The sequence below is a fragment of the Pongo abelii genome, chromosome 10 (assembly GCF_028885655.2).
Source record: "Pongo abelii isolate AG06213 chromosome 10, NHGRI_mPonAbe1-v2.0_pri, whole genome shotgun sequence".
Lineage (NCBI taxonomy): Eukaryota > Metazoa > Chordata > Mammalia > Primates > Hominidae > Pongo > Pongo abelii.
In genome coordinates this window covers 121,148,044-121,173,770 of record NC_071995.2, presented here as the reverse complement: position 1 = coordinate 121,173,770, position 25,727 = coordinate 121,148,044, and the positions used below count along the sequence as shown (strand labels likewise).

At 43.0% G+C, this 25,727-nt stretch overlaps 2 protein-coding genes across 29 annotated transcripts in view; both read left to right on the top strand.

The window, feature by feature from the left end:
* The window catches only part of CLIP1 (CAP-Gly domain containing linker protein 1), a 148,562-nt gene extending 129,267 nt beyond the window's left edge, over positions 1–19,295 (top strand). For all 28 annotated transcript variants that reach the window (XM_063711954.1, XM_054528353.2, XM_024256733.3 and 25 more), the window contains 6 exons: positions 2,253–2,305; positions 11,588–11,705; positions 11,791–11,941; positions 12,530–12,579; positions 16,569–16,693; positions 17,630–19,295. In XM_063711954.1, the coding sequence (XP_063568024.1) occupies positions 2,253–2,305; positions 11,588–11,705; positions 11,791–11,941; positions 12,530–12,579; positions 16,569–16,693; positions 17,630–17,855 (723 nt within the window). In that variant the 3' untranslated portion in view covers positions 17,856–19,295. The remainder of the gene's footprint in view (positions 1–2,252; positions 2,306–11,587; positions 11,706–11,790; positions 11,942–12,529; positions 12,580–16,568; positions 16,694–17,629) is intronic.
* Positions 19,296–23,985: 4,690 nt separating this feature from the next.
* VPS33A (VPS33A core subunit of CORVET and HOPS complexes) overlaps positions 23,986–25,727 on the top strand; it is a 36,621-nt gene continuing 34,879 nt past the window's right edge. The window contains exon 1 of the mRNA XM_002823905.6: positions 23,986–24,185. Coding sequence (XP_002823951.3) covers positions 24,084–24,185 — 102 coding nt within the window. The 5' untranslated portion in view covers positions 23,986–24,083. The remainder of the gene's footprint in view (positions 24,186–25,727) is intronic.

Sequence of the window (25,727 nt, the reverse complement as noted above, 5' to 3'; positions counted from 1 at the left end):
GAAGGAGAAAAAACATTGTTTTCTATAAAGATCAGTATAATAAATATCAAACATCTCTTCCTTGGAAATTCAGGCACATGGACCCTCTAAGAAAGAGGGAGAATCTTTGTGTATTGTGTTTTTGTAGGGTCGAATGATTTTTCAAATATTCATTAATGATTTTTATTTTCTGTTTTGTGAATTGTCTGCTATGCTCTTTGTCCATTTATATATTCATTGTAAAAATTTTCCAGTTTTAAGTATTGATTTTTTTAACTTTTACATTATAAAACTAAAACAGATTCCTTCTTTAAAGAATAAATATAAACTGTACAAAGGGTATAAAGACCAAAATGAAAACTCTTCTCATCTCCATATCCCACTCTCCAGATGTTCTCTTTCTCATTTCATTTTTTAAAGTTTGCCTCCTACTCTTTTTTCTTCTTTCATTCTAAAATTTTCTAAATATTTCTGTGAATTAGTCATGCAGCAAAAACATATATCTTAATGGGCTAGGACATCAAAGAGTCTATAAAACTAGTTAACATTTACAGATTTCATGGTAAAGGGATATTTATGTTCAGAACATAATATAAATGTATATTTAAGAATTTTTAAAATAAGACCTCATAGCAAAGCATGAACATAAGTAATAATTAATAATGACTGTAACTACTTAGAGTGAGCTAGTAACTTAAATTCTAGGCTGTTGGAAGCTATTACATAATCTTTGGTGTTATCTTTTTATTTAAAAAAATATATAAGAGCTTTTTGACCCTTTTAAAAAAATTAACAGTGTGCAGCCTGGCCAACATGGCAAAATCCTGTCTACTAAAAATACAAACATTAGCTGGGCATGGTGGTGGGCACCTGTAATCCCAGCTATTCGGGAGACTGAAGCAGGAGAATCACTTGAACCTGGGAGGCGGAGGTTGCAGTGAGCCGAGATCACACCACTGCACTCCAGCTGGGCAACAGAGCAAGACTCTGTATCAAAAAAGAAAAAAACAAACAAAACATTAACAGTGTGAGTTGAAACTGGTGGTATTTGGCCAAACTGGGTAGTGCAGGTTGGAGGTAGAGATGATTCCTCCTTGACAAGATTAACTACCTGAATCTTTTGTTTTTTATCCTTCATGAGATAATAAAGAACCACTGGAAATTCTTTTGTAACCTCTTTGTTTTATACATGAGAAACAAATGCTTGAATAATGCTTGAATATACTAACCATTCAGTGAATGTGTGTTGAATTGATGGATGAGTAAATTGAGGCCCACAGAGAGTATGTAGCCTGTACCTAGTCCTCTGCAATTTAGTCACATCACACTTGACTTCTGCAGTTTAAGTAAAGGAACTAGAATGTTAGCAGTGGAGTTTTACTCACTCATTTAACAATTTTTTTTTTTTTAGACGGAGTCTCTGTCACCCAGGCTGGAGTGCAATGGTTCAATCTTGGCTCACTGCAACCTCTGCCTCCTGGGTTCAAGCCATTCTCCTGCCTCAGCCTCCTGAGTAGCTGGGATTACAGGCACACACCACCACACCTGGCTAATTTTTACATTTTTAGTAGAGATGGGCTTTCACCATGTTGGCCAGGCTGGGCTCGAACTCCTGACCTCAGGTGATCCACCCATCTTGCCCCCTCAAAGTGCTGAGATTACAGGTGTGAGCCACCGCGCCTGGCCAATTAACATTTTTGAATGCTTAAGATGTGCTTCGGGCTGGGCGCGGTGGCTCACGCCTGTAATCCCAGCACTTTGGGAGGCTGAGGTGGGCGGATCACAAGGTCAGGAGATCGAGACCATCCTGGCTAACACGGTGAAACCCCGTCTCTACTAAAAAATACAAAAAACTAGCCGGGCGTTGTGGCAGGTGCCTGTAGTCCCAGCTATTCGGGAGGCCGAGGCAGGAGAATGGCGTGAACCTGGGAGGCAGAGCTTGCAGTGAGCCGAGATCGCACCACTGCACTCCAGCCTGGGCGACAGAGCAAGACTCCGTCTCAAAAAAAAAAAAAAAAAGATGTTCAAGGTGTAATTGTTTAATATGTTTAACTCTCAGGTCCCTGAGGAGGGGAGTTACTGAAATTGTAAGTGATTTATATATTAATAACTGCACTTCCTGTGATAGTGTGACCACTTGTCCCTCTTCATTGCTGGTGAGGAAAGCCAGTGGCTTTAGCTGTCCTGGAGCCTGGGGGATGTACATGTGGGATGAGAAATATGCCTCTCTGTGGCCTGGTTATGAACTGAAGTTTTTTGTGTTTTTTTCCTAGCTGGAAGAAGAAAGATCTGTGCTCAATAATCAGTTGTTAGAAATGAAAAAAAGGTAAGCTTTCTGTTTATTGTTGTATGTGTGTGTTTAGTAAGATGTCAGAACATGATATGTGTGGTAACTTATAGTAGAAAACAAGTGACCTTCTTAGATTCAGAAAATGGCATTGTGATAGTTTGGTACTTGTAATTGACAAAATATGAAAATCCATTTGCAGGGCTAGGCGTGGTACAGCTCACACCTGTAATCCCAGCACTTTGGGAGGCCAAGGCTGGCGGATCATGAGGAGTTCGACACCAGCCTGACCAACATAGTGAAACCCCATCTCTACTAAAAATACAAAAAATTAGCTGGGCATAGTGGCGGGCGCCTATAATCTCAGCTACTTGGGAGGCTGAGGCAGGAGAATTGCTTGAACCCGGGAGGCGGAGGTTGCAGTGAACCGAGATCGCGCCACCACACTCCAGCCTGGGCGACAGTGACTCTGTCAAAAAAAAAAAAAAGAAGAAAAAGAAAATCCATTTGCAGAAGTTTCACTATTACTAAAACAAACATAGTTTGTAAGCCATGTTCAGTTGCTTTCACTCAGAAGTGATCTAAAATCAGATTGTCTCATGTTACACCACTGTTACCTCCTAGTTTCAGTAACTAAAAATACTAGAATCTTACATACAGTTATTGATCTGGATATAAATACTGATTTCAATTATATGAAAATTTTAATGTTCACTAATAATGGGTAATGTGATTTTAAGTGTTTCTATTTGCTTTAAAAGGCCTTCTTACTTACTCTCCCATGATAGTCAAATGATACTCAAATTAAAAACTAGGATAACTTTTTCAGTACTTTCCAACAGGGAAGAACATGGCCCACACAAATAATTGTGTAGAAGCTTCGTGCTTCTATAAGCTGATAAGTCTTTGTTTGCTCTTTTAAAACGTGCAATTTTTGTTTAGAGAATGTCTGTGCTACATGGTCCCAAGTAGGTTTGGGGGGTGCTTACTGCCAAGAACCACAGCCTGTCCAGTGGGTGCTGCAGAATGGGTGCATATCACAACAGTGATGTGCTTTTTCGCTTGTGAAAAACAAAACTAAAAGTAAAAACAAACCTTAAGGAATAGCATAACCAGTAATTTCTCCATGCTCTTGTGAAGTATTTTATTCCCACTCGTCAGGGCAGAGGAGGTTTCCCCACCGACCTACTGAGGTGTATGTTTTACGAAGCACTGTCTCCTCTGCCAGCATAGCAGTTGCTTAGGAGTTGAGGGCTTTATTTATTTAGATTTAGCTATTTGGTTTCCATAAGCCACATTCTAAAGGACATTAGGCCTTGGTCCAGGGATGCATTTTCTTTGTTTAAGTTATTTTTTTCAAGACATGATCTGGCTGTGTCGCCCCGGTTGGAGTGCAGTGGCTCAATCATGGCTTACGGCAGCCTCAATCTCCTGGGCTCAATTGATCTTCCCACCTCTCAGCCTCCCAAGTATCTGGGACTACAGGCATGCGTGATCACACCTGGCTAATTTTTTGTTTGTTTGTTTGTTTTTTGAGACAGAGTCTCGCTCTGTCGCCCAGGCTGGAGTGCAGTGGTGCGATCTCGGCTCACTGCAACCTCCGCCTCCTGGGTTCAAGCGATTCTCCTGCCTCCCCCTCCTGAGTAGCTGGGATTACAGGTGCATGACACCACACCCGGCTAAATTTTTGTATTTTTAGTAGAGACGGGGTTTCACCGTGTTAGCCAGGATGGTCTCTATCTCCTGACCTCGTGATCTGCCCACCTTGACCTCCCAAAGTGCTGGGATTACAGGCGTGAGCCACCACACCCGGCTTTAAAAATTTTTTTTTATAGTGACAAGGTCTTGTTATGTTGCCCAGGCTGCCTTTCCTTTTAGAAATACTTAGTGAAATTTCACTAAGGTGGTGTTTATACTCAGAATGCGTGTGTGTTTCACCACTGCCGTGCCCCTGATAAGTCTTTGTCTACTTTTTTTTTTTTAAGACAGAGTCTTGCTCTATCACCCAGGCTGGAGTGCAGTGGCGCGATCTTGGCTCTCACTGCAACCTCTACCTCCCAGGTTCAAGCAATTCTCCTGCCTCAGCCTCCCAAGTAACTGGTATTACAGGCATGCGCCACCATGCCTGGCTAATTTTTGTATTTTTAGTAGAGACAGGGTTTCACCATCTTGGCCAGGCTGGTCTCTAACTCCTGACCTCGGGATCCACCTGCCTCAGCCTCCCAAAGTGTTGGAATTACAGGCATGAGCCACTGCGCCTGGCCTGTCTGCTCTTTTAAAATGTGCGGTTTTTATTTAGAGAATGTCTCTGCTTTACACAGTGCCAAGCAGGTTTAGTGGGTGCTACTGCTGAGAACCACAGCCTGTCCAGCAGTTGCTGCAGAATACTAAATAGGTGTGTATCACAACAGCGATGTGCTTTTTTGCTTATTAGAAACAAAACTAAAAGTTAAAACAAACCTTAAAGAATAGCATAGCCAATGATTCCCAGCCCAGCCAGACGTTCTCCAGGGAACTTGAAAAGTGATGCCTAGTTTGCCATGCCTAAACCTCATTCCTGTTTACAGCCACAGTTCTGTCTCTGTGGGCCTCGGGGTATTTAATTTTACATAAATAAGGTTTTTATTTCTTTTTTTTAAAAAACCCTTATTTAAGGAGTTATCAAGGACACGTGAAAAAATAAATAGGGCTTGTTCCTGCAGCATTCTGGCAAGGGAACTGTGGGCGGGCACAGTGATTCATGCCTGTAACCCCAGCACTTTGGAGGCCAAAAAGAGAGGATCAGTTGAGCGCAAGAGTTCACGACCAGCCTGGGCAACATAGTGAGACTGTGTCTCCATTTAAAAAAAAAAAAAAGGTCGGGTGCAGTGGCTCACGCCTGTAATCCCAGCACTTTGGGAGGCCAAGGCAGGTGGATCACTTGAGTTAAGGAGTTCAAGACCAGCCTGGCAATACAAAAATTAGGCTGGGCACGGTGGCTTACACCTGTAATCCCAGCACTTTGGGAGGCCGAGGTGGGCGGATCACGAAGTCAAGAGATTGAGACCATCCTCGCCAACACGGCGAAAGGTGAAACCCCATCTCTACTAAAAATACAAAAATTAGCTGGGCATGGTGGCACGTGCCTGCAGTCCTAGCTACTTGGGAGGCTGAAGCGGGAGAATTGCCTGAACCCAGGAGGTGGAGGTTGTAGTGAGCCGAGATCGTGCCACTGCACTCCAGCCTGGTGACAGAGCAAGACTCTGCCTCAAAAAAAAAAAAAAAAAGAAAAAGAAAAAGACTGGTATCTCCCTACATTTATGTAGCACTTCATAATTCACAAATTGATCTAATCTCATAACAACCCAGTGAAATATAATGGTGGAGCTTGCATTTTTAAATGATGAAATTAGCTGGACAGGGTGGCACATGCCTGTAGTCCCAGCTACTCAGGCGGCTGAGGTGAGAGGATCACTTGAGCTCAGGTATTCAGTGCTGTAGTGCACTCTGATCATGCCTGAGAAGAGCTGCTGTACTCTAGCCTGGGCAACATAGTGAGACTCTGTCTCTAAAATAAAATAAATACATAAAACGATGAAACTAAAGCTCAAAAAGTTAGGCAAGTTGTCCAAGGACTCAGGACTAATAAAAGACAGGTGCAGTCTAAAGAACTCAGGTCATCAGATTTTTATGCTGGTTCTCTTCTCAGTGAATTTTTAAGCTTTTTATTTATTTATTATTTATGTGTATCTTTTTAAAAAAGAGATGATGTACTTAATGATGAAGTCCTTATCATGTAACTTTAAATTACATGCCTTTCAAAATATGGTTACGCATGGGACGTTTTTCATGGCTTGAAAAGATGGAACATGGCCAGGCGTGGTGGCTCACGCCTGTAATCCCAACACTTTGGGAGGCTGAGGCAGGTGGATCACCTGAGGTCAGGAGTTTGAGAGCAGCGTGGCCAACATGGTGAAACCCCGTCTCTACTAAAAATACAAAAATAGCCGGGCGTGGTGGCGGGCACCTGTAATCCCATCTACTCAGGAGGCTGAAGCAGGAGAATCGCTTCAACCCGGGATGTGGGGGTTGCAGTGCGCCGGGATCGCACCATTGCACTCCAGCCTGGGCAACAAGAACAAAACACCATCACAAAAAAAAAAAAAAAAAAAAAGATGGAACAAATTTGGGGGCTGTGAAGTTCTCTCTCCTACTTCTCTCTGTTCTTGTTTTATGTCCTCAATGTTTAGGAGAATGTCTCTTGAAAATCACTCTTAATTTTCATCAGAAATTATGGATAAAGAAGACTTTTTCTGGGAGTGAAAATTTCATTTCTAGTTTCTCATATGTAGAAGTGTTGTTTGTTTGTTTGTTAATTAACCCTTATGGAAAGGTATTTCTATTTTAGAAACTTGAATATAAATGGATTTTAGCTAATACTTAGACCCTTCATTGCCTTCTAAAAGTCAGTTTGATAAAGGATTCATATGTAGGCCTATGTGTGTAATGGTTAACTAAATGTGTCAACCTCTGAGCACCAAAAAGAACTTAATATACTATTAATTTAAAAAGCCTTGCAAATACTTACATTGTGAATATTTGAAATGTAGTTGCTCATGCAAGAACTGAGAGTTTAGTCAACACTTGAATTCGGAAGTGATCATTAAACGTACATAGTTAAGATAGTAACAGAATCACTATGGCCAAATGGTTATGATATTCAAGGGCAGAACTTACTCTCAATTGTAGGATTAAACTGGTTATCATTAAGAAATTAGTAGAATCCGGCTGGGCGCGGTGGGTCACACCTGTAATCCCAGTGCTTTGGGAGGATCACCTGAGGTCAGGAGTTCAAGACCAGCCTGGCCAACATGGTGAAACCCCATCTCTACTAAAAATACAAAAATTAGCTGTGGGTGGTGGCCGGTGCCTGGAATCTCAGCTACTCAGGAGGCTGAGGCAGCAGAGTTGCTTGAACTCAGGGGGCGGAGGTTACAGTGAGCCGAGATCGCGCCACTGCACTCCAGCCTGGGCAACAGAGCGAGATTCCATCTCAAAAAAAAAAAAAAAAAAAGAAAGGAATGAGTAGAATCCTTCTTTATTTGCTGTGGGTTTTTGTTTTTTTTTGTTTTTTGTTTTTTTGTAACTTTAAACATTGAGTTGCAAGCAGTATGTAGTAAAAAATTTTTCCCCAAGCATAAAAATGTAATCATTTCTTTGAAAAACTCTCAAGTTGGGTAAGCCTTTTAAAACAGGCTCTAAGAGTCTAATGGGTAAAGCAGGGTATGCCTTGCATTGCTCTAATTTCCAGAACTGGGGGAGTTTGTTCATCTGTGCCTCTGAAGCCTGATGCAGATTTGGGAGCCAGTTTGGTTTTGCTCCCTTCTCCAGGCTTTTTAGTGTCAAAGAAGGGGCTCCAAAGCCAAAGGCGTGAGGCATGGATTTTTGGAGTCAGAATTCATCCTGTCAGTGCCAATGCAGGATTTCTGTTAGGAGTAAAAACTGGTTTGACAATAAAGTCCCCAAATTCTGAAGAGGTCCCGTGCTACTTCAGCTCATCCGGCTCACTGTGGGTTGCTAACTGTCTGACTGTCTCCGAGCTTGCGCTACTTACCAATGCTCATTTCACCCCTCTCTTTTCCCTTTCCTACTCTTGCTTCCTTTGCTTTATCTGTGTGTCTTTAATGGTAAGACTAAAGAAAGTCTATCCACGTTATAATAAATAAATTTCATATATTTTTAGTAAACCAAATTGTTGTATATATTTTTTGGCTGCCTTTGTCCCTCTGTGTCTTGCTTTTGTTTTGTAAAATATTCTCAGCAGTATATATATATATATATATACACAAACACACACATATATTTCCTTTTTATATCTATATACAGCAAAGAACTTCAGTGCAAATTTAGTCTCCTTACTGTATTTGCATTTCTCTTCATGGTTCTAATATTTGGTTCTTGTTATCTTGCATTTTTAAAGCTTGCCCAGTAACACTTTAAGGTATTTGCTTCATTACTGGAATTTATTTCTTATATAAGTAGTAAGGAAAGAATCTGGGTAAAATGTTCCCTTGGGAGATGGAGAGAGAAAGATTTCTGTTCCCTCTATCCCTTCTTTCATGTTATGTTTATTTTCCCTTCTTGATTTTTTTTGGTAATACCAAGTCATTCCAGCTAATGGCTTAATACAATTTGTGACTCAGATGTCAGTAATGTTGGCATAGACGATGGTTTAATTTAGTTCCTCCTGGTGGTTTGCACGGTGGAATTGGAGCTTAGAGATGGCCTAAGAAGCTAGCAATGACAATGGGTCACAAAGATGAGCTGCCAGAGTCTACTTATCCTGTCATTTGGTGTATAAATCACAAGTCAAATTTCTTTCTTAACCATGCACGTGTTGGTAACTTGTATAAGAAGCATTCTGGCAGCCATCTCCTTAGAAAGCAGCCAGGCTGAGAGGTTGTGTGTGTATGTGATGATGAGCAGAGTTTGGTGGCCCCAGAGAAGGACACCTGTCCCTTTTTCCTTCTGCCAGCTGGAGGTTTGTTTATCCCTCCCCATCACTAAGCATCTGTGGGATCTTGGCCAAATAGAGTCCTGATTATAGGGAAATCTGAATCTCTTCTTGACAACCCCCAAATCCTGGTATTTTTTTAGTAAAAACATTTAAAATTACATTTTTCAAATTCGAGTTGGATTTATAGCAAGTGAAGCTCTGGAAATCATTTTTTTAACAGAATCAACTACTAACTGCGTTTAATAGAAACATAAGAAACCCAGGATTTTTTTTTTTTAGATGGGTCTTGCTCTGTTGCCCAGGCTGGAGTGCAGTGACACTATCACAGCTCACTACAACCTCAAGCTTCTGGGCTCAAGCCATCCTCCCGCCTCAGCTTCCCTAGTAGCTGGGACAACAGGCATGCATTGCCATGCCTAGCTAATTTTTTTTTTTTAAGTTTTTGTAGAGACGGGAGTCTCACTGTGTCAACCAGGCTGGTCTCGAACTCCTGGCCTCAAGCGATCTTCCTGCCTTGGCCTCCCAGAGTGCTGGGATGACATGGATGAGACACTGTGCCTGGCTGAAACCCAGGCTTTATTGCATCTTTGGATGACATCAGATATTTTTACTTCCCAGGTGGCAAAAAGCACCTGTACATTCCTTTCATTTAAGTTGTTGTTTTAACCTAAGCAAGAGCCTATGTCCTAACAAGGTTACTAGCTTAGTAATTTACCCGCACTGATGCCCACCCGTTTCCAGTGCGTGAGTAATGCTGGGGTTTTTAATTCAAGAAATTTCTGTCTCAGATTCTTTTCTTACTACTTCTCATTCTGGAGTGTAAGTGTAAGCCACACAATGAGATAAATACAACACTTATATTTTCATCTTTGTGTAGAGTTTCAATTTGCCATAAGTCATGAGATTTCTGTAACTTATGTGCCGGATATCTTGGGTCTCACTAACCAGACATACATTCTGCCGTTTCTAACCTGGGCCTCAGTTTTCTGTTCCTCCAGTTGGTTCCAAAACAGACAACCAGTACATCCTCTGCATTTTCCCAGTTCCTTGGAATAGAACCAGGTGTGATTTGGCTTCTTGTTAAGGTTATGACCACTCACTGATGATTGTGCTAATGTAGTGTCTTAGGTTGTATGGCCTGTGGCCTAGCCTAGGAAATTTTTCTCCAGTTTTGTTTTTCCTAAAGTATTTTTGTCATTTTCCTCTCGTGTTTCACACTGCATGTCATTTAAAAAACTTTTTATTTTAAAATAATTTTAGATTTCCAGAAGAGTTGCAAAAGTAGTGCATCCAGTTCTCATAGACCTTCCCCCAGATGCCCCTAATTGAACATCCTACACAGCCCCGGCATACTCATCAAAACTGAGAAATTACCATGAGCAGCATACTCTCAACTGAAACAAGGGACTTCATTCAGATTTCACCAGTTTCCTCACTAATGTCCTTTTGTGTTACAGCATCCAAACTAGAATCCCGCCTTGCAGTTAGTTGTCATATCTCCTTCGTCTTCTCTATATGTGACAGTTTCTCAGCCTTTTCTTGTATTTAATGACCTTGGCATTTTAAAATGCATGTAGTTTTTATAACAAAACTTTCAGTATGGCCGGCTCACGCCTGTAATCCCAGCACTTTGTGAGGCTGAGGTGGGCGGATCACTTGAGGTCAGGAGTTTGAGACCAGCCTGGTGACCAACATGGTGAAACCCCATCTCTACTAAAAATACAAAAATTAGCTGGGCGTGGTGGCAGGTGCCCTGTAATCCTAGCTACTCAGGAGGCTGAGGCAGGAGAATCGCTTGAACCCAGGAGGCGGAGGTTGCAGTGAGCAGAGATCGCACCACTGCACTCCAGCCTGGGCAACAGAGCGAGACTCTGTCAAAAAATAAAAATAAAAAACCCACAACTTTAAATAAGTACACATATGTAAACACATGCTAGCCTGCTCTTTGGGCTGTTTTCACTGTGTCCTGCGTCCCTCCCTGTTCCTCCTTCATCTTTCCCTTTCTCTTCCCACTCCCACAACCCTCTCATTAAAGGCCTCATCCCCGCCCTCTGCTGATAACCAAGTGCTGAGTCAGGCCGAGAACATAAACCAGGCGCTCTGAATTTCTCCTTCCAGGCTCCCCATGCTTTCATTCTGCACCTGAGAAAACCATTTTAACATTTTCTGTTCTAGCCTTTATGTAATTACCATTAATTTCTATGAGCTAATTTAATGTCCTCTTCAGAGTCTATGGCTGGAAGGTAATAATCCTTCAGTTTGAGTAATAATAATAATCTTTACTACTGTTTTGGCCCATAACATCTTAAACACCCATTCTTGGAACTTGCTACATAAGTTACTGAAATTAGTGAGAACCAATTGATATTTCCAGCATAAAGCTGCTCTGCATGACATCTGTATAACTGCTTTGCATGTGTGTATTTTAATTGTCGTTATTGCTTGGTAATAATTTATTCAAGAATTAACAAAATTCAGCTTGGGGTTAGATTTTAGTAGAATATTGGGGAGGGTGCAACCGTTTTTTCTTTTTTAATTCTACCTCTTCCAAATTTATTAACTTGTTTCTTTAAGTTCAAATGGATACAATCACATGCAGACTCTGGCATGTCTATGCATAGGTAAACTTTTTCTCCCTTCACAGTAAGTAAAATTTCAAGTAAAATTTTGTAAGCATAATGGCCTTAACTCCCTATAAAACTTCCCTGTTATACTTTTTTTTTTTTTACATTAACTAACATTAATTATATGTTTGTTCTAGAACAGTTGTACACTGACCAGTCTTTCGGTTGATTTGTGGAACTTTTAACTCTTTGGTCTTTTAGAGAATCCGAGTTCATAAAAGACGCAGATGAAGAGAAAGCTTCCTTACAGAAATCCATCAGTATAACTAGTGCCTTACTCACAGAAAAGGATGCCGAGCTGGAGAAACTGAGAAATGAGGTAGAGTATCACCCAGGGTGCACGAGCTTTCACGCGGCCTCCTTTTGTTCAAACCCACAGCCTAAGCTAAACAACTGTGTTTCAGGTCACAGTGCTCAGGGGAGAAAACGCCTCTGCCAAGTCCTTGCATTCAGTTGTTCAGACTCTAGAGTCTGATAAGGTGAAGCTTGAGCTCAAGGTAAAGAACTTGGAGCTTCAACTCAAAGAAAACAAGAGGCAGCTCAGCAGCTCCTCAGGTAAAGGGCGCCTGCCCAGTGCTTCTCTGTACACCGCGCATCCTCCCGAGGAGCCCTTTCTAGTAGAGATGCTCTTCGAAGACAGCTCTCATGCTGCCCTGAGCCTGACTCTCCTTAGCTCTTCCACCACTTAATCAATCGAGGGCTAATCCCACATGCCTGCCATCCCCGTTCCTGGGCCTTCTTGTGGTCTGTCAGTATTGTCACAAACCTACTATGATGGCTGCCTGCTGCCATCCAGACTGGGGGAATCTTAAAGTACATAACAGTGCAGGAGAAGAGATGGTCCCTTTGGTGAAGAAGGGTGGATTGCCTCTCTACATTCAGATGGACGTGACAGGCATTCTTACTCAGGAGTTAGCAGGCATGAGGGAGAGCACGTGAAGCGCGGGGCTGGTGTCTGTGAGACCCTGTATGGTCCCGCAAGGGGACAGGAACTCATCCACGTGCTGAAAGTGGTGCATCTGGGAAGTCCACAGGAAAATGAGTTTTGAACACAGGCCCTTTCACTGCAGTTTAGATTGTGATTAAAAATATACATATATTCTCCCTCCACTTGTTTTTTTTTTTTTTTTCCTCAAATATAAGGTAATATGGACACTCAGGCAGACGAGGATGAAAGAGCCCAGGAGAGTCAGGTAATGTTCCTGCCTTATTGCTTTACTTTCTTGCTATTTTTCAAAATCATTGAATCTTTTGGTTTATTTTCCTTCTTATTTGATGCCTTTTGTATCATTTAGTCTTTTGAATGGGTAATACATTCCTCTAGTCCAAACATTAAACAGAATTAAAAATATATACATTAAATGTCTTCCTCCAAACCTTCTCTCTCTTCTGCTCAGTTCCCAACCCTGCAAACAGTTAATTACTGTTATTAGTGTCTTTCCTTTTCAGAGATTTTTTAAAGTGTGTATATAAGCCAGCACTAATACAGTCTTCCCTCCCTTTTTTTTTTAACATAAATAATGGCATACTACATAAACGGTTCTGCACTTAGCTTTTTTACAGCTATGTAGTGTTCCATTACATGGATTTACTATAATTTAGTCAGTTCCCTGTTGGTTGGCAATGACCCTGGGATGTTTCTGATCCTTCGGGTGTATTATAAACAATGCTGTAAGGAATTATCTTGGGCAGCTATCATTTTATATATTAGTATTTCTGCAGGATGAATTCCTAGAAGTAGAATTGCTCTGTCAAAGGGTTTGTTACTCATCTTAACCTTAAAAAGACTGGTTTCTTGAAAACTCAGTCTCTTAAAGCGAAAATTAACAAAACAACTTTAGTTTTAAACTAAAACTGGGATTAGGCCAGGAATGGTGGCTCATCCCTGTAATTCTAGCTCTTTGGGAGGCCAAGGTGGGATGACTGCTTGAGCCCAAAAGTTTGAGACCAACCTGGACATAGCGAGACCTCATCTCTACCAAAAAAAAAAAAAAAAAATCCTGCAGCCTGAGTGACAGAGCAAGACCCTGTCTCAAAACAATTAATTAATTTAAAAAAAAATTTTAAGGGCCTGGGCCAGGTGCAGTGGCTCACGCCTGTAATTCCAGCTCTTTGGAAGGCTGTGGCAAGCGGACTGCTTGAGATCAGGAGATCGAGACCAGCCTGAGCAACAATGGCAAGACCCCATCTCTACAAAAAATAAAATTAGTCAGGCATGGCGCCATGCTCCGGTAGTCCCAGTTACCCCAGAAGCTGAGGCAGGAGGATCACTTGAGTCCAGAAGGTTGAGGCTGCAGTGAGCCATGATCATGCCACTGTACTTAGGCCTGACTGACAAAGCAAGAACCTGTCTCAGAAAAAAAAAGGTGGGGTGGGGGGCCCGGGCACAGCAGCTCACATCTGCAATCCCAGCACTTTGGTAGGCCAAGGTAGGCAGATCGCTCGAGCCCGAGACCAGCCTGCGCAACATGGGCACTCCAAGCTGGGTGACAGAGCAAGGCCCTGTCTCAAAACAAACAAAAATTTGTAAAAAGGGATTATATAAAGGCAAACTATTCTCTACTTGGAAATATAATTGTATATAGCAACAAACATCCGTCTTTTAATTTTAATATACTTTATATGTAGTAGTCATGTTCAAAATTCAAAAGTACAAAAGCCACATTTTATATTTAAATAAAAGAAAAACTTACCTTGAGATTTTAGTTACCAGACACCTCCTTTGAGGGGCATGAAACGATTCAACATTGTACAAACTTACCATGGATTAGCATTGTCCTCTTTGTATGTCTACTGGGCTTAATAACTAACAGTGTCTTCTCTTCCCCCTTCCTTTCTGCTTCGGTTTGTTTCATCTGCTGCTGACAACACTTTTCTTCCAATCAGCAAATGGTTCGTTTCATGTTTCTTAATTTGCGTGCACACGTGTGTGTGTGTGTGTGTGTGGTTTCCCACTATACTTACGTCCATTTTGTGGCTTTTTCTTCTCCCTGAAATGGAGCTCTTAACACGATAATGACTTAGAAAATGCACTTTGAGAAGTGAAGATAGACTCAGTAGGTCTGCCTTCAGAGGTGGCCTCCATGATGCTGGGATATGCTGCAGAGAAAGACTGCAGTGATTGCTAACTTTGTTCATAACGCCCCAGCAGGAGAAGAAGACCAAATATTTCTTTAAAAAGTAAAATATTTCTTTAAAAAGTAAAATATTTATGTATATGTGTATGTACATCTATATATATTTTAAATATTGTAAAGTGGGATCTTTCAATTTAGAGAAATGAGACCTTTTTATTATTTGTAGAAGAAGGAAGAAATTTTTTGTTTTTAAGTCAAAGTGCCCTTCGATTGAAAGGAAATGTTCAGGACAAGAGAGGTCCCTCCTGTTGGCCATCTTGTTGTCCCCGCTGCCCCAGGGCTGTTGGCATGGGCACTCTCCCTCTGGGTGGTACCTGAACACCGCCTTGTTGGCGTGCCTGGCTGTCTCTCTTTGGTTGGGAGGGAGCTTTAGCCTTCTCCATTTTCCCTGAGGACATGTTTACTTATTGCTCCACCATTACCAGTCAGTTGATAAATGACAGTCTGAAGGAAATTTCCATGTGACTTTTTCAAATCTGCAGAACAGAGAAGTCCTGGATGGATTGTAAAGTTTAATGGAAGAACTAACCTTTTTATGCATTGTGTGTGTGTGTGTGTGTGTGTGTGTGTGTGTGTATTTTTTTTTTTGAGATGGAGTCTTGCTCTGTTGCCCAGGCCGAAGTGCAGTGGCGTAGTCATGGCTCACTGCAATGTCCGCCTCCTGGGTTCAAGCAATTCTCCAGCCTCAGCCTCCTGAGTAGCTGGAACTACAGGCGTAAGCCACCACACCCAGCTAATTTTTGTATTTTTACTAGAGACAGGGTATCACTGTGTTGGCCAGGTTGGTCTCAAACTCCTGACCTCAGGTGATCCGCCTGCCTCCACCTCCCAAAGTGTTGGGATTACAGGCGTGAGCCACCGCGCCTGGCCAATATTTTTTGTGTGGTAGAATGAAAACAAACGTGTGCCCATATATAAAGAAATATAAGATTATGACTTCTGGAGAATGCAAGATTTTTTTTTTCCTATTTAAAAAAATGTTTCTTATATTTTTTCATGAATCAATAGCACTCCAACCCACAGATTTAGATGTTTAGGAATAATTTCAGCTGGGTACAGTGGCTCATGCCTGTAATCCCAACACTTTGGGAGGCCGAGGTAGGCGGATCACGAGGTCAGGAGTTTGAGACCATCCTGGACAATATGATGAAACCCTGTCTCTATTAAAAATACAAAAATTAGCTGGGTTTGGTGGCACGCGCCTGTAGTCCCAGCTACTCAGGAGGCTGAGGCAGGAGAATCACTTGAACCTGGGAGGCAGAGGTCGCAGTGAGCCGAGATCGAGCCACTGCACTCCAGCCTGGGCAACAGAGCGAAACTCCGTCTCATAAATAAATAAATAAATAAATAAATAAATTCATGGCCTGGCACCGTGGCTCACACATGTATTCCCAGCACTTTGGGAGGCCGAGGCGGGTGGATCACCTGAGGTCAGGAGTTTGAGACCATCCTGGCCAACATGGCGAAACGCTGTCTCTACTGAAAATACAAAAATCAGCCAGGCATGGTGGCGCGCGCCTGTAATCCCAGCTACTCAGCAGGCTGAGGCAGTAGAATTGCTTGAACCCAGGAGACAGAGGCTGCAGTGAGCCGAGATCCTGCCACTGCACTCCAGCCTGGCAACAGAGCGAGGAAAAAGAAAAGAATAATTTCATTTGCCTTAAAAACAAATGAAGTTTACCCATGTTATACCTAGAAACATTCAATGAAGTGTAATTTAAATGTTTTTTAAAAATATAGCATCTCCTCAGTAAGGAACATTTGAAGAAATCTGAAAGGTGTGAAGGGGTAAAAGAAACTGCCGTAGCCTTACCACCTAGACATGGCCTCATTTAAGTTCAGCTCTTTACTCACACAATCTCAGCATGCCTGTCCTCCGGGAGAGTGAAAAGCATGGGTTCCTAATAGCCACTGTTGGCCCCTTCTGCACACTTTGCTGCCAGAGCTTAAATGTATAAGCTTCATGACTTCTTGATGCTCCAGCTTATATATATTCTTGACATTTTACACATCTTTTTTTTTTTTTTTTTTTTTTAACAAATCAGATTGATTTCCTAAATTCGGTAATAGTGGACCTTCAAAGGAAGAATCAAGACCTCAAGATGAAGGTGGAGATGATGTCAGAAGCAGCCCTGAATGGGAACGGGGATGACCTAAACAATTATGACAGGTATTTCATATGAAGACATACTGATTGCTGTAATCCTAGCACTTTGGGAGGCCGAGGCGGGTGGATCACTTGAGGTCAGGAGTTCGAGACCAGCCTGGCCAACATGGTGAAACCTCGTCTCTACTAAAAATACAAAAGTTAGCCAGGCGTAGTGTTGCATGCCTGTAATCCCAGCTACTTGGGAGGCTGAGGCAGGAGAACTACTTGAGCCTTGGAGGTGGAGGTTGCAATGAGCCGAGATTGTGCCACTGTACTCCAACCTGGGTGACAGAGCAAGACCCTGTCTCAAAAAAAGCCATACTGATTGGAACCTTAGTTTCATCAAAATAAATATATTTTTAAAGTGAGCTTCTCTAGGGGATTGTAAAAAGATGGCAACAAAAAAAACACGTTTTGTGGTTCCTTTGCCATAAATAGATTTCCATAAATCTGGCAAGTGAGTGAGAGGAGACTACAAATGGTTTGACATGAAGATTTTAAATGTGAGGCTGGTGTGGTGGCCATGACTGTAATCCCAGCACTTTGGGAGGCCCAGGTGGGCAGATCACCTGGGGTCACGAGTTTGAGACCAACTTGGCTAACTTGGCAAAACCCCATCTCTACTGAAAATACAAAAAAATTAGCTGTGTGGGGTGGCACGCACCTGTAATCCCAGCTACTCGGGAGGCTGAGGCAGGAGAATTGCTTTCACCCAGGAGGCGGAGATTGCAGTAAGCCAAGATCATGCCACTGCACTCCAACCTGGGTGACAGAGTGAGACTCCATCTCAAAAATAAAAAAAATACTTTAAATGTGGGAATAATGCACTGCTTATACTGGAGGCTCACAGACTTGGCCATAATTAGTTCTTGCTTAATTTTTAAATTTTTTGCAAGTGTTCTTGTCTCTTCAGTTTCTTCTGATAAGTTTTCTGATTTCACACATTAACATTTGTAGTGATGATCAGGAGAAACAGTCCAAGAAGAAACCTCGCCTCTTCTGTGACATTTGTGACTGCTTTGATCTCCACGACACAGAGGATTGTCCTACCCAGGCACAGATGTCAGAGGACCCTCCCCATTCCACACACCATGGCAGTCGGGGTGAGGAACGCCCATACTGTGAAATCTGTGAGATGTTTGGACACTGGGCCACCAACTGCAATGACGACGAAACCTTCTGATGAAGCCTAAAGTGGAGAACTGGGCTTTCTCAGATGCACTCGCATTGACACAACGTAACACCAGCATTGTCTGTGCAGACTTCAGGAGAACTCATGTTATTTTTTACCCCGTCAACAAATCTAGGAAAATATTTTGATCTTCAACAAATCGCCCTTTAGTCTCCCCTTATGAGTTAGAATAATAAATATTTAGTAGGTGAGTTTTCACCTCGAATTTTGTTTTCTTGATTTTTAAGTTTGAAGACATTGCACCAGATGCCATTACATTTATTGTCCCCCAACCTCGTAGAAAAATCCCTACCCTCACAATACCTTATTTAAGTAACTTTAAATTATACCGTTACTTTTCATATTTGCACTAAGATATTTCCAGGCTGCATTTGTATATTTAGATTTTTTGGTTAAGCTTTGACACTGGAATGAGTTGAAAAAAATGTGCCATTTTGCATTTTCATCTACTCATTTAAAGTATTTTATTCTTATTCAAAGAAATATCTGAGCTCTTTGCACTACCTGTTATCAGTAGTGCCTTTATTTCAGGCTTGATAATACTTAGGTGTGATTATAAAATCATGAAGCAGGTAAAGGGAGGGGCAAGCCCCCAAACTGCTGTGGGGACATTTTATAATCTATATGCTGCACCCACTTAATCTACTGTGGTGTTTTGTTTATTAGTTTTGCATAATTTCAGCTTCTATATATTATATGTATATATTTTTTAAAAATCTATATTTTGGGGAAAAAACATACACAATGTGTCTTTCTTTTTGGATATTTACCTTTTTGAAAAAGAAAACACTTAAAATGATCATTAGGACATAACAGACTAGGCAAGACATAGCATCATGTGGCTTTGCAACCATTTTCATTTGTTTGTTTTCCTTTTATTTCTTAACCGGGTTGAAATAACTGGAGGAATTTTCTCCAATTTTTTTTCCTTCTCTAGCAGGTATCCCCAGCAGTCAATTAACAATAAGCCAGTATAAAACACCTAAATAACCAATCTACAATCTTCCTTCACAAGTTTTTTTACTGTTTTTAGATGAATGTACGATGAGAAATTCAACGTTAATAATTTTGGATTTTCTTATCACAAAAAAAGAAAATGAAGGACCTCAAAGCACCAGAACAGTTTATCGACCAGTTTGAATCTATTTATCTTCATTTGAATGTCTTCTAGAATATGTAAAAAGTAATAAAATGTATCTTCCATGCTACATGTACAATAAGAACTTCTATAATTGTATATATGCCTTTGATGTATTTTCCCCTCAAGATTATCAACTGTGTGTTTGACAGTGAATATTAAATCTGTTACCAGTTGAAATTTTTGGTTATAAATGTAATACGAATTGTTTCACAAACAGAAAACATGTAAAGCAGTATTAAAATTTGGCCAAACAAGTGTTCTGTATCTACTTTAATAAATGGTTACTCTTTTTTGTTTTGTGGGTTTTGTTTTGTTTGAGACAGGGTCTCACTCTGTTGCCCAGACTGGAATACAGTGGCACAATCATGGATCGCTGCAGCTTCCAACTCCTGGGCTCAAGCAATCCTCTTGCCTCAGCCTCCAAAGTAGCTAGGACTACAGGCAAGTGCCACCACACCTGGCCAATTTTTTTTTTTTTTTTTTGAGACGGAGTCTCACTCTGTCACCCAGGCTGGGTGCAGTGGTGCGATCTCGGCTCACTGCAAGCTCCACCTCCCGGGTCCACGCCATTCTCCTGCCTCAGCCTCCCGAGTAGCTGAGACTATAGGTGCCCGCCACCATGCCCAGCTAGTTTTTTGTATTTTTAGTAGAGACAGGTTTCACCGTGTTAGCCAGGTTGGTCTCGATCTCCTGACCTCGTGATCTGCCTGCCTCGGCCTCCCAAAGTGCTGGGATTACAACACCTGGCTAATTTTAAATTTTTTGTACAGAGTGAGTCTCCCTATGTTGCCTGGGCTGGTTTTGAACTCCTGGGTTCAAGTGATCCTCCCACCTCAGCCTCCTAAAGTGTTGGTAGTACAGGTGTGAGCTGTACTCACCCAGCCAATAAATGGTTATTCTTTTTTGCTAATGGTAGTAAACTGATATTCTCAGGTTTGTCATAATGGTTTTACTTCAAATGAGCAAACCCTATACATCCATATAGCAATTTCTACTGCAGTCTTGTTACTAAACGGTTTTTAAGAAATTGGTTGGCCTGGTGCGGTGGCTCATGCCTGTAATCCCAGCATTTTGGGAGGCCGAGGCAGGTGGATCACGAGGTCAGGAGATCGAGACCATCCTAGCTAACACGGTGAAACCCCGTCTCTATTAAAAATACAGAAAATTAGCTGGGCGCAATGGTGGGTGCCTGTAGTCCCAGCTACTCGGGAGGCTGAGGCAGGAGAATGGCGTGAACCTGGGAGGTGGAGCTTGCAGTGAGCCAAGATCATGCCACTGCAGTCCAGCCTAGGCGAAAGAGCGAGACTCCGTCTCAAAACAAACAAACACACACGGTGACACACACCTGTAGTCCCACCTACTGGGGAGGTTGAGGCGGGAGAATTGCTTGAGCCCAGGAGTTAAGAGGCTACAGTGAGCTATGATTGTGCCACTGCACTCCTAGGCGACAGAGTGAGACACTGTCTCTCATTTTTTTTTTTGTATGTCTTTCTGTCCTTTAAGTGTTTCATGACCCATTTAGCATAACGTGTCTATAGTTGTTATCCATTGCTGTATCACACCACATTACCTGACAAAAATAATTACCTGATACAAATCAATGTGGCACCATGTGGTGCCAAATGTCTATTCATCCATGAAGTCTTACAAATTGAGAAGTCCGTATGATATTTACAAAAATGATACTGAACCAATTGAGTGCTAGGCCTTTGAACATGCTTCTCTTGTTTTGAGGCAGGGTCTCACTGTCACTCAGGCTGGAGTGCAGTTGTGCAGTCTCAGCTCACTGCAACCTCCGCCTCCAGTGCTCGGGCAATTCTTCCACCTCTGCCACCTGAATGGCTGGGACCACAGGCGCATGCCACCATGCCCAACTAATTTTTAAAATATTTATTTATTTATTTATTTATTCATTGAGACAGAGTTTCACTCTGTCGCCCAGGCTGGAGCGCAGTGCCGCGATCTTGTCTCACTCCAGCCTCTGCCTCCCAGGTTCAAGCGATTCTCCTGTTTCAGCCTCCTGAGTAGCTGGGACTACAGGCGTGCGCTACCATACCCAGCACATTTTTGTATTTTTAGTAGAGACAGGCTTTCACCATGTTGGCCAGGATGGTCTTGAACTCCTGACCTCAGGTGATCTGCCCACCTCAGCCTCCCAAAGTGCTGGGATTACAGGCATGTGCCACCATGCCTCACCTAACATCTGTTTTATAAATACAGACTCACCCACAGGTAGGTATTTCCAAAGCAGTTACTGCTTGAGTAAGAACATTACTTCTACCTAGATAATACATTAAAACACAGTAGTTCTCAACTTTGTTACTGACCTTAGGTGAATAAAAGACTCTAAACAAGTCTGCAGTATTTGTAGGGTAACTATAGCAGTATAGCATTGTCTCTCCTGGTCTATAACAGCACCTGTTGTTACTTCATCATTTTGTAGCATCCTGATCCCGCTTGGGGATAGTTTATCATCCTAGCCTTAGTTACACTCACACATCCTTGAGATTTCACTAACCTGGGGCATTTCACCTCTTAAAGTAAGTTATACCCTCATTTAACAGCTCATGACATGGCCTGCTGAACACAACTTTTATTCTCACAGGCGTTAAAATGATGCATTCTCTTGGCTGTGAGTCTGTATATAGAAAAAAAAAATTGTGTATTATCAGCCAGGAGCAGTAGCAGGCATCTGTAGTCCCAGTTACTCTGGAGGCTGAGGCCAAATGATAGCTGGAACCCAAGAGTTTGAGGCCAACCTGGGCAACATGGGGAAATCCCATCTCTATTAAAAAAAAAAAAAAAAAATCCCTGCACGGTGGCTCACGTCTGTAATCCCAGCACTTCGGGAGGCCGAGGCGGGCGGATCATGAGGTCAGGAGTTCGAGACCAGCCTGGCCAACATGGAGAAACCCCATCTCTACTAAAAACACAAAAAATTAGCCGGGCGTGGTGGCGGGCGCCTGTAGTCCCAGCTACTCGGGAGGCTGAGGCAGGAGAATGGCGTGAACCCGGGAGGCGGAGCTTGCAGTGAGCCGAGATCACGCCACTGCACTCCAGCCTGGGCGACAGAGCAAGACTCCATCTCAATTAAAAAAAAAATGTTGAGGCTGAGAACCACCTTGAAAACTAGGTTGAGAACTAAAGCATGGAAGCGTTTCCATGTGTGTTTTGTTTTTGTTTTTGTTCTTGAGACGAGTCTCGCTCTGTCGCCCAGCCTGGAGTACAGTGGTGAGATCTCGGCTCACTGCAAGCTCCACCTCCCGTGTTCACGGCCATTCTCCTGCCTCAGCCTCCCGAGCAGCTGGGACTACAGGCGCCCGCCGCCACGCCCGGCTAATTTTTTGTATTTTTAGTAGAGACGGGGTTTCACCGTGTTATCCAGGATGGTCTCGATCTCCTGACCTCGTGATCCGCCCGCCTCGGCCTCCCAAAGTGCTGGGATTACAGGCGTGAGCCACCGTGCCCGGCGTCCATGTGTGTTAAATTGTTAAAATCTAAATGTCCTTGCTGGAATCAAATTGAGAACAGAAGTTTTGGTTGAGTGGCTGCTTTTCTGCACCATCCACAAATACCACTCTGCTTGTTCAGACTCTGTGATAAGTGCTTCATAATGTAAAGTGTATAGAAGATGCTGAAGGAGGCCCAGCACGGTGGCTCACACCTGTAATCCCAGCACTGGGAGGCCGAGGCGGGCGGATCATGAGGTCAGGAGTTCGAGACCAGCCTGGCCAACATGGAGAAACCCCATCTCTACTAAAAACACAAAAAATTAGCTAGGCGTGGTGGCGCGCGCCTGCAGTCCCAGCTACTTGGAAGGCTGAGACAGAAGAATCGCTTGACCCAGGAGGCAGAGATTGCAGTGAGCCAAGATCGCACGACTGCACTCCAGCCTGGGCAACAGAGCAAGACTCCGTCTCAAAAAAAAAAAAAAAAAAAAAAGGAAGCTATGCACTCAAAGAAGGAAATTTCCGTCTTTGACCAGATCTCAAAGGCCCATTTCCACCCCAAAGTATCGAAACGCATATATCCTACTAATATTAATAGTTTATTGAGCAATTAAGTTCCAGGCATCCAGCTAATTTCAGTTCCAGTCCATTTCACGTGGACTACACGATGAAATTCATACCCTCATTGACCCTCACTACAACTCAGAGGTAACATGGAATTTTACTGAGGCAAGTGGTGGGACCTGGATTCCAGAAGCAATACTATTTGTGTGAAATCTCACGTCGCTGTAAAAGTCTGTTAGGGATTACCCAAAAAAAAAAAAAAAAAACAAAGTCCACTCAAGATTCCCTCGACTCCTCACCATATTGACACATTTTAGCTCACAAATTAAAACAGCCTTGATTAGTGCAAAGCTAAGAAACTTCTGACTGCTACAATTTAAAAGATTTGAGCAGTGGGTGGCGGCGCGCACCTGTGGTTCCAGCTACTCCGGCGATTGAGGCGGGAAGATCACTTGAGCCTGGGAGGTGGAGGCTGCAGTGAGCTATGATCACGTCACTGCACTCCAGCCTGGGCGACAGGGCGAGACCCTGTCTCAAAAAATTGTTTTTTTTCCTATCCAAGTTTAGCCTTAAGATATCATCTTACAGCAAGTACCTTTGTTGCAAATAAAAATTCGCGATTTTTAAAAGGGACAAGAGAGAGTCAGTGTCTTTTTTTTTTTTTTGAGACGAAGTCTGCCCAGGCTGGTCTCAAACTCCCGGCCTGAAGCGATCACTCCTACCTCGGCCTCTTAAAGTGTTGGGATTACAGGCGTAAGCCACCGCGCCCGGTCTACTCCAGATCTTTAAAATCGCTTTTCAGCGCCCGACGACTCCTGGAGTGACCAGGCTCTGAAACGCGCTCTGGGTCTTAGCGAGAATCTGAACAACCACCGGCGTAGAAGAAAGAGGTGGGCACTAGCGCCAGACTAGGTAGAACCCGAACCTGGCAGATTCCGGTTTCCGGGTTGGCGTGCGCAGCCGCAACGGTCACGTGGACGTTTGGTCACCTGACTGCGTCCGTGGGCCTCCCGCTGGAACCGGCGGACGCGGTTGGCGTTGTGGGGCAGTGGGTGGTGGGGCAAGATGGCGGCTCACCTGTCCTACGGACGAGTGAACCTAAACGTGTTGCGCGAGGCGGTGCGTCGTGAGCTGCGCGAGTTCCTGGACAAGTGCGCAGGAAGCAAGGTGAGGGGCGGGAGGCAGCGACACCTCCCTCGCCTCCCCTGGTCCGGCCTGTCTTAATCCGTTCCCTGACCGCCTGAGTTCGCGGTTTACGAGGTCCCCGGGGCTTCCAAGGAGGCGAGCCTCAGGGCCCTTTTACCTGCACCCCTGTGCAGGCGGCAGCGATGAAGTGGGGGGCCCTGGGCGTACAGCCTGGAACCGGAGTGGCACCGCGACTGTTTTGTGAGAGCAGAGTAAGCCACTGTGGTAGCCCGGCAGCTGATGAGCTGGTTTACGTCAGGTGTCTCCTCCGCTGTCTGCCGAGGCACCGGACGGTGAGCGGTCCAAGAATGTGGATGGTCCAGTGTCCATTCATTACAGGGATCAGATGTGTCAGTACAAATCGTACCTTAGAAGCTCTCTTGAAACACCCGCACCTTGCAACCAGCTGCTCACGCGTGTTATGAGAGATAACAAATGTTATGTAATCATTTGGGCTTTTAACCTGGCCTCCTAAAATAGTATAACTTCTCTAGTAGCACCCTTTTCACAAGGGAGTCAGGAACTAGATCAGAGATTTTATTGGATTTCTTTTAAATAGTGTCACCTCTCCTTCATCCCCTTAGGGTTTATCAGTCACCCTAAGTTACTGACAGTACAACTGTGAAAAGTCGAACTGGGGAGCCTCAGTCTTGTAGAGAACAGAACCCCGAGAGGTAGAGTGGGTGCTAGCAGCCTTTGAGAGAAGAAGGCAGGCTACATCATAGGGGCCCAGTTTCAATTCAGCAAAGGATGCTGAAATCTGAATAACATCATGGATTGTATCAATGTCAGTATCCTGGTTGTAATATGTTACCCCTGGAGGAAACTGAGCAAAGTGTACAGAGGCTCGCTCTGTATTATTTCTTTTCACTAAATGTTAATGTACAAGTATTTAAATAAATAATTTAAGAAAAAGAAATGATACTGGAGTTTAGCAGTAGAAATAGGGGCCCAGAGCAATGACTCATGGTGTCAAAAAGTCCTAGGTTGGAGTTCTCACTCCCTTTCACTCTGTATAGTCCAAGGTCTATATGGCCTTGGAAAGTTACTTAAATTTACTGAGCTTTTAGGAATTTTTTCTTTTGGCCAGGCGTGGTAGAAGAGGAAGTGCAGTGTAATCCCAGTACTTTGGGAGGCCACGGCAGGCAGCTCGCTTGAGCCCAGAGTTAGAGACCAGCCTGGGTGACGTGGTGAAATCTCATCTCTACTAAAACAAAAATTAGCGTGATGTGGTGGCACACACCTGTAGTCCCGGTTACTCCAGAGGCTGAGACGGGAAGATCACCTGAGCCCAGGAAATCGAGGCTGCAGTGAGCTGTGATTCCACCACTGCCCCGTCTCAAAAAAAAAGAAAAAAAAAATCCTCTTTTGCCAAAATAAGATTTGTAATACCTATATCGTAGGTTTTAATTTTGTATAGTTGACAATTTCCATATGGCTCAAATTAATAATACCATGACACAGATATACAACAAACTAAAATTCCTCCTTTCTGTTCAGGACAGTGATTAACTCCTTTCTCAG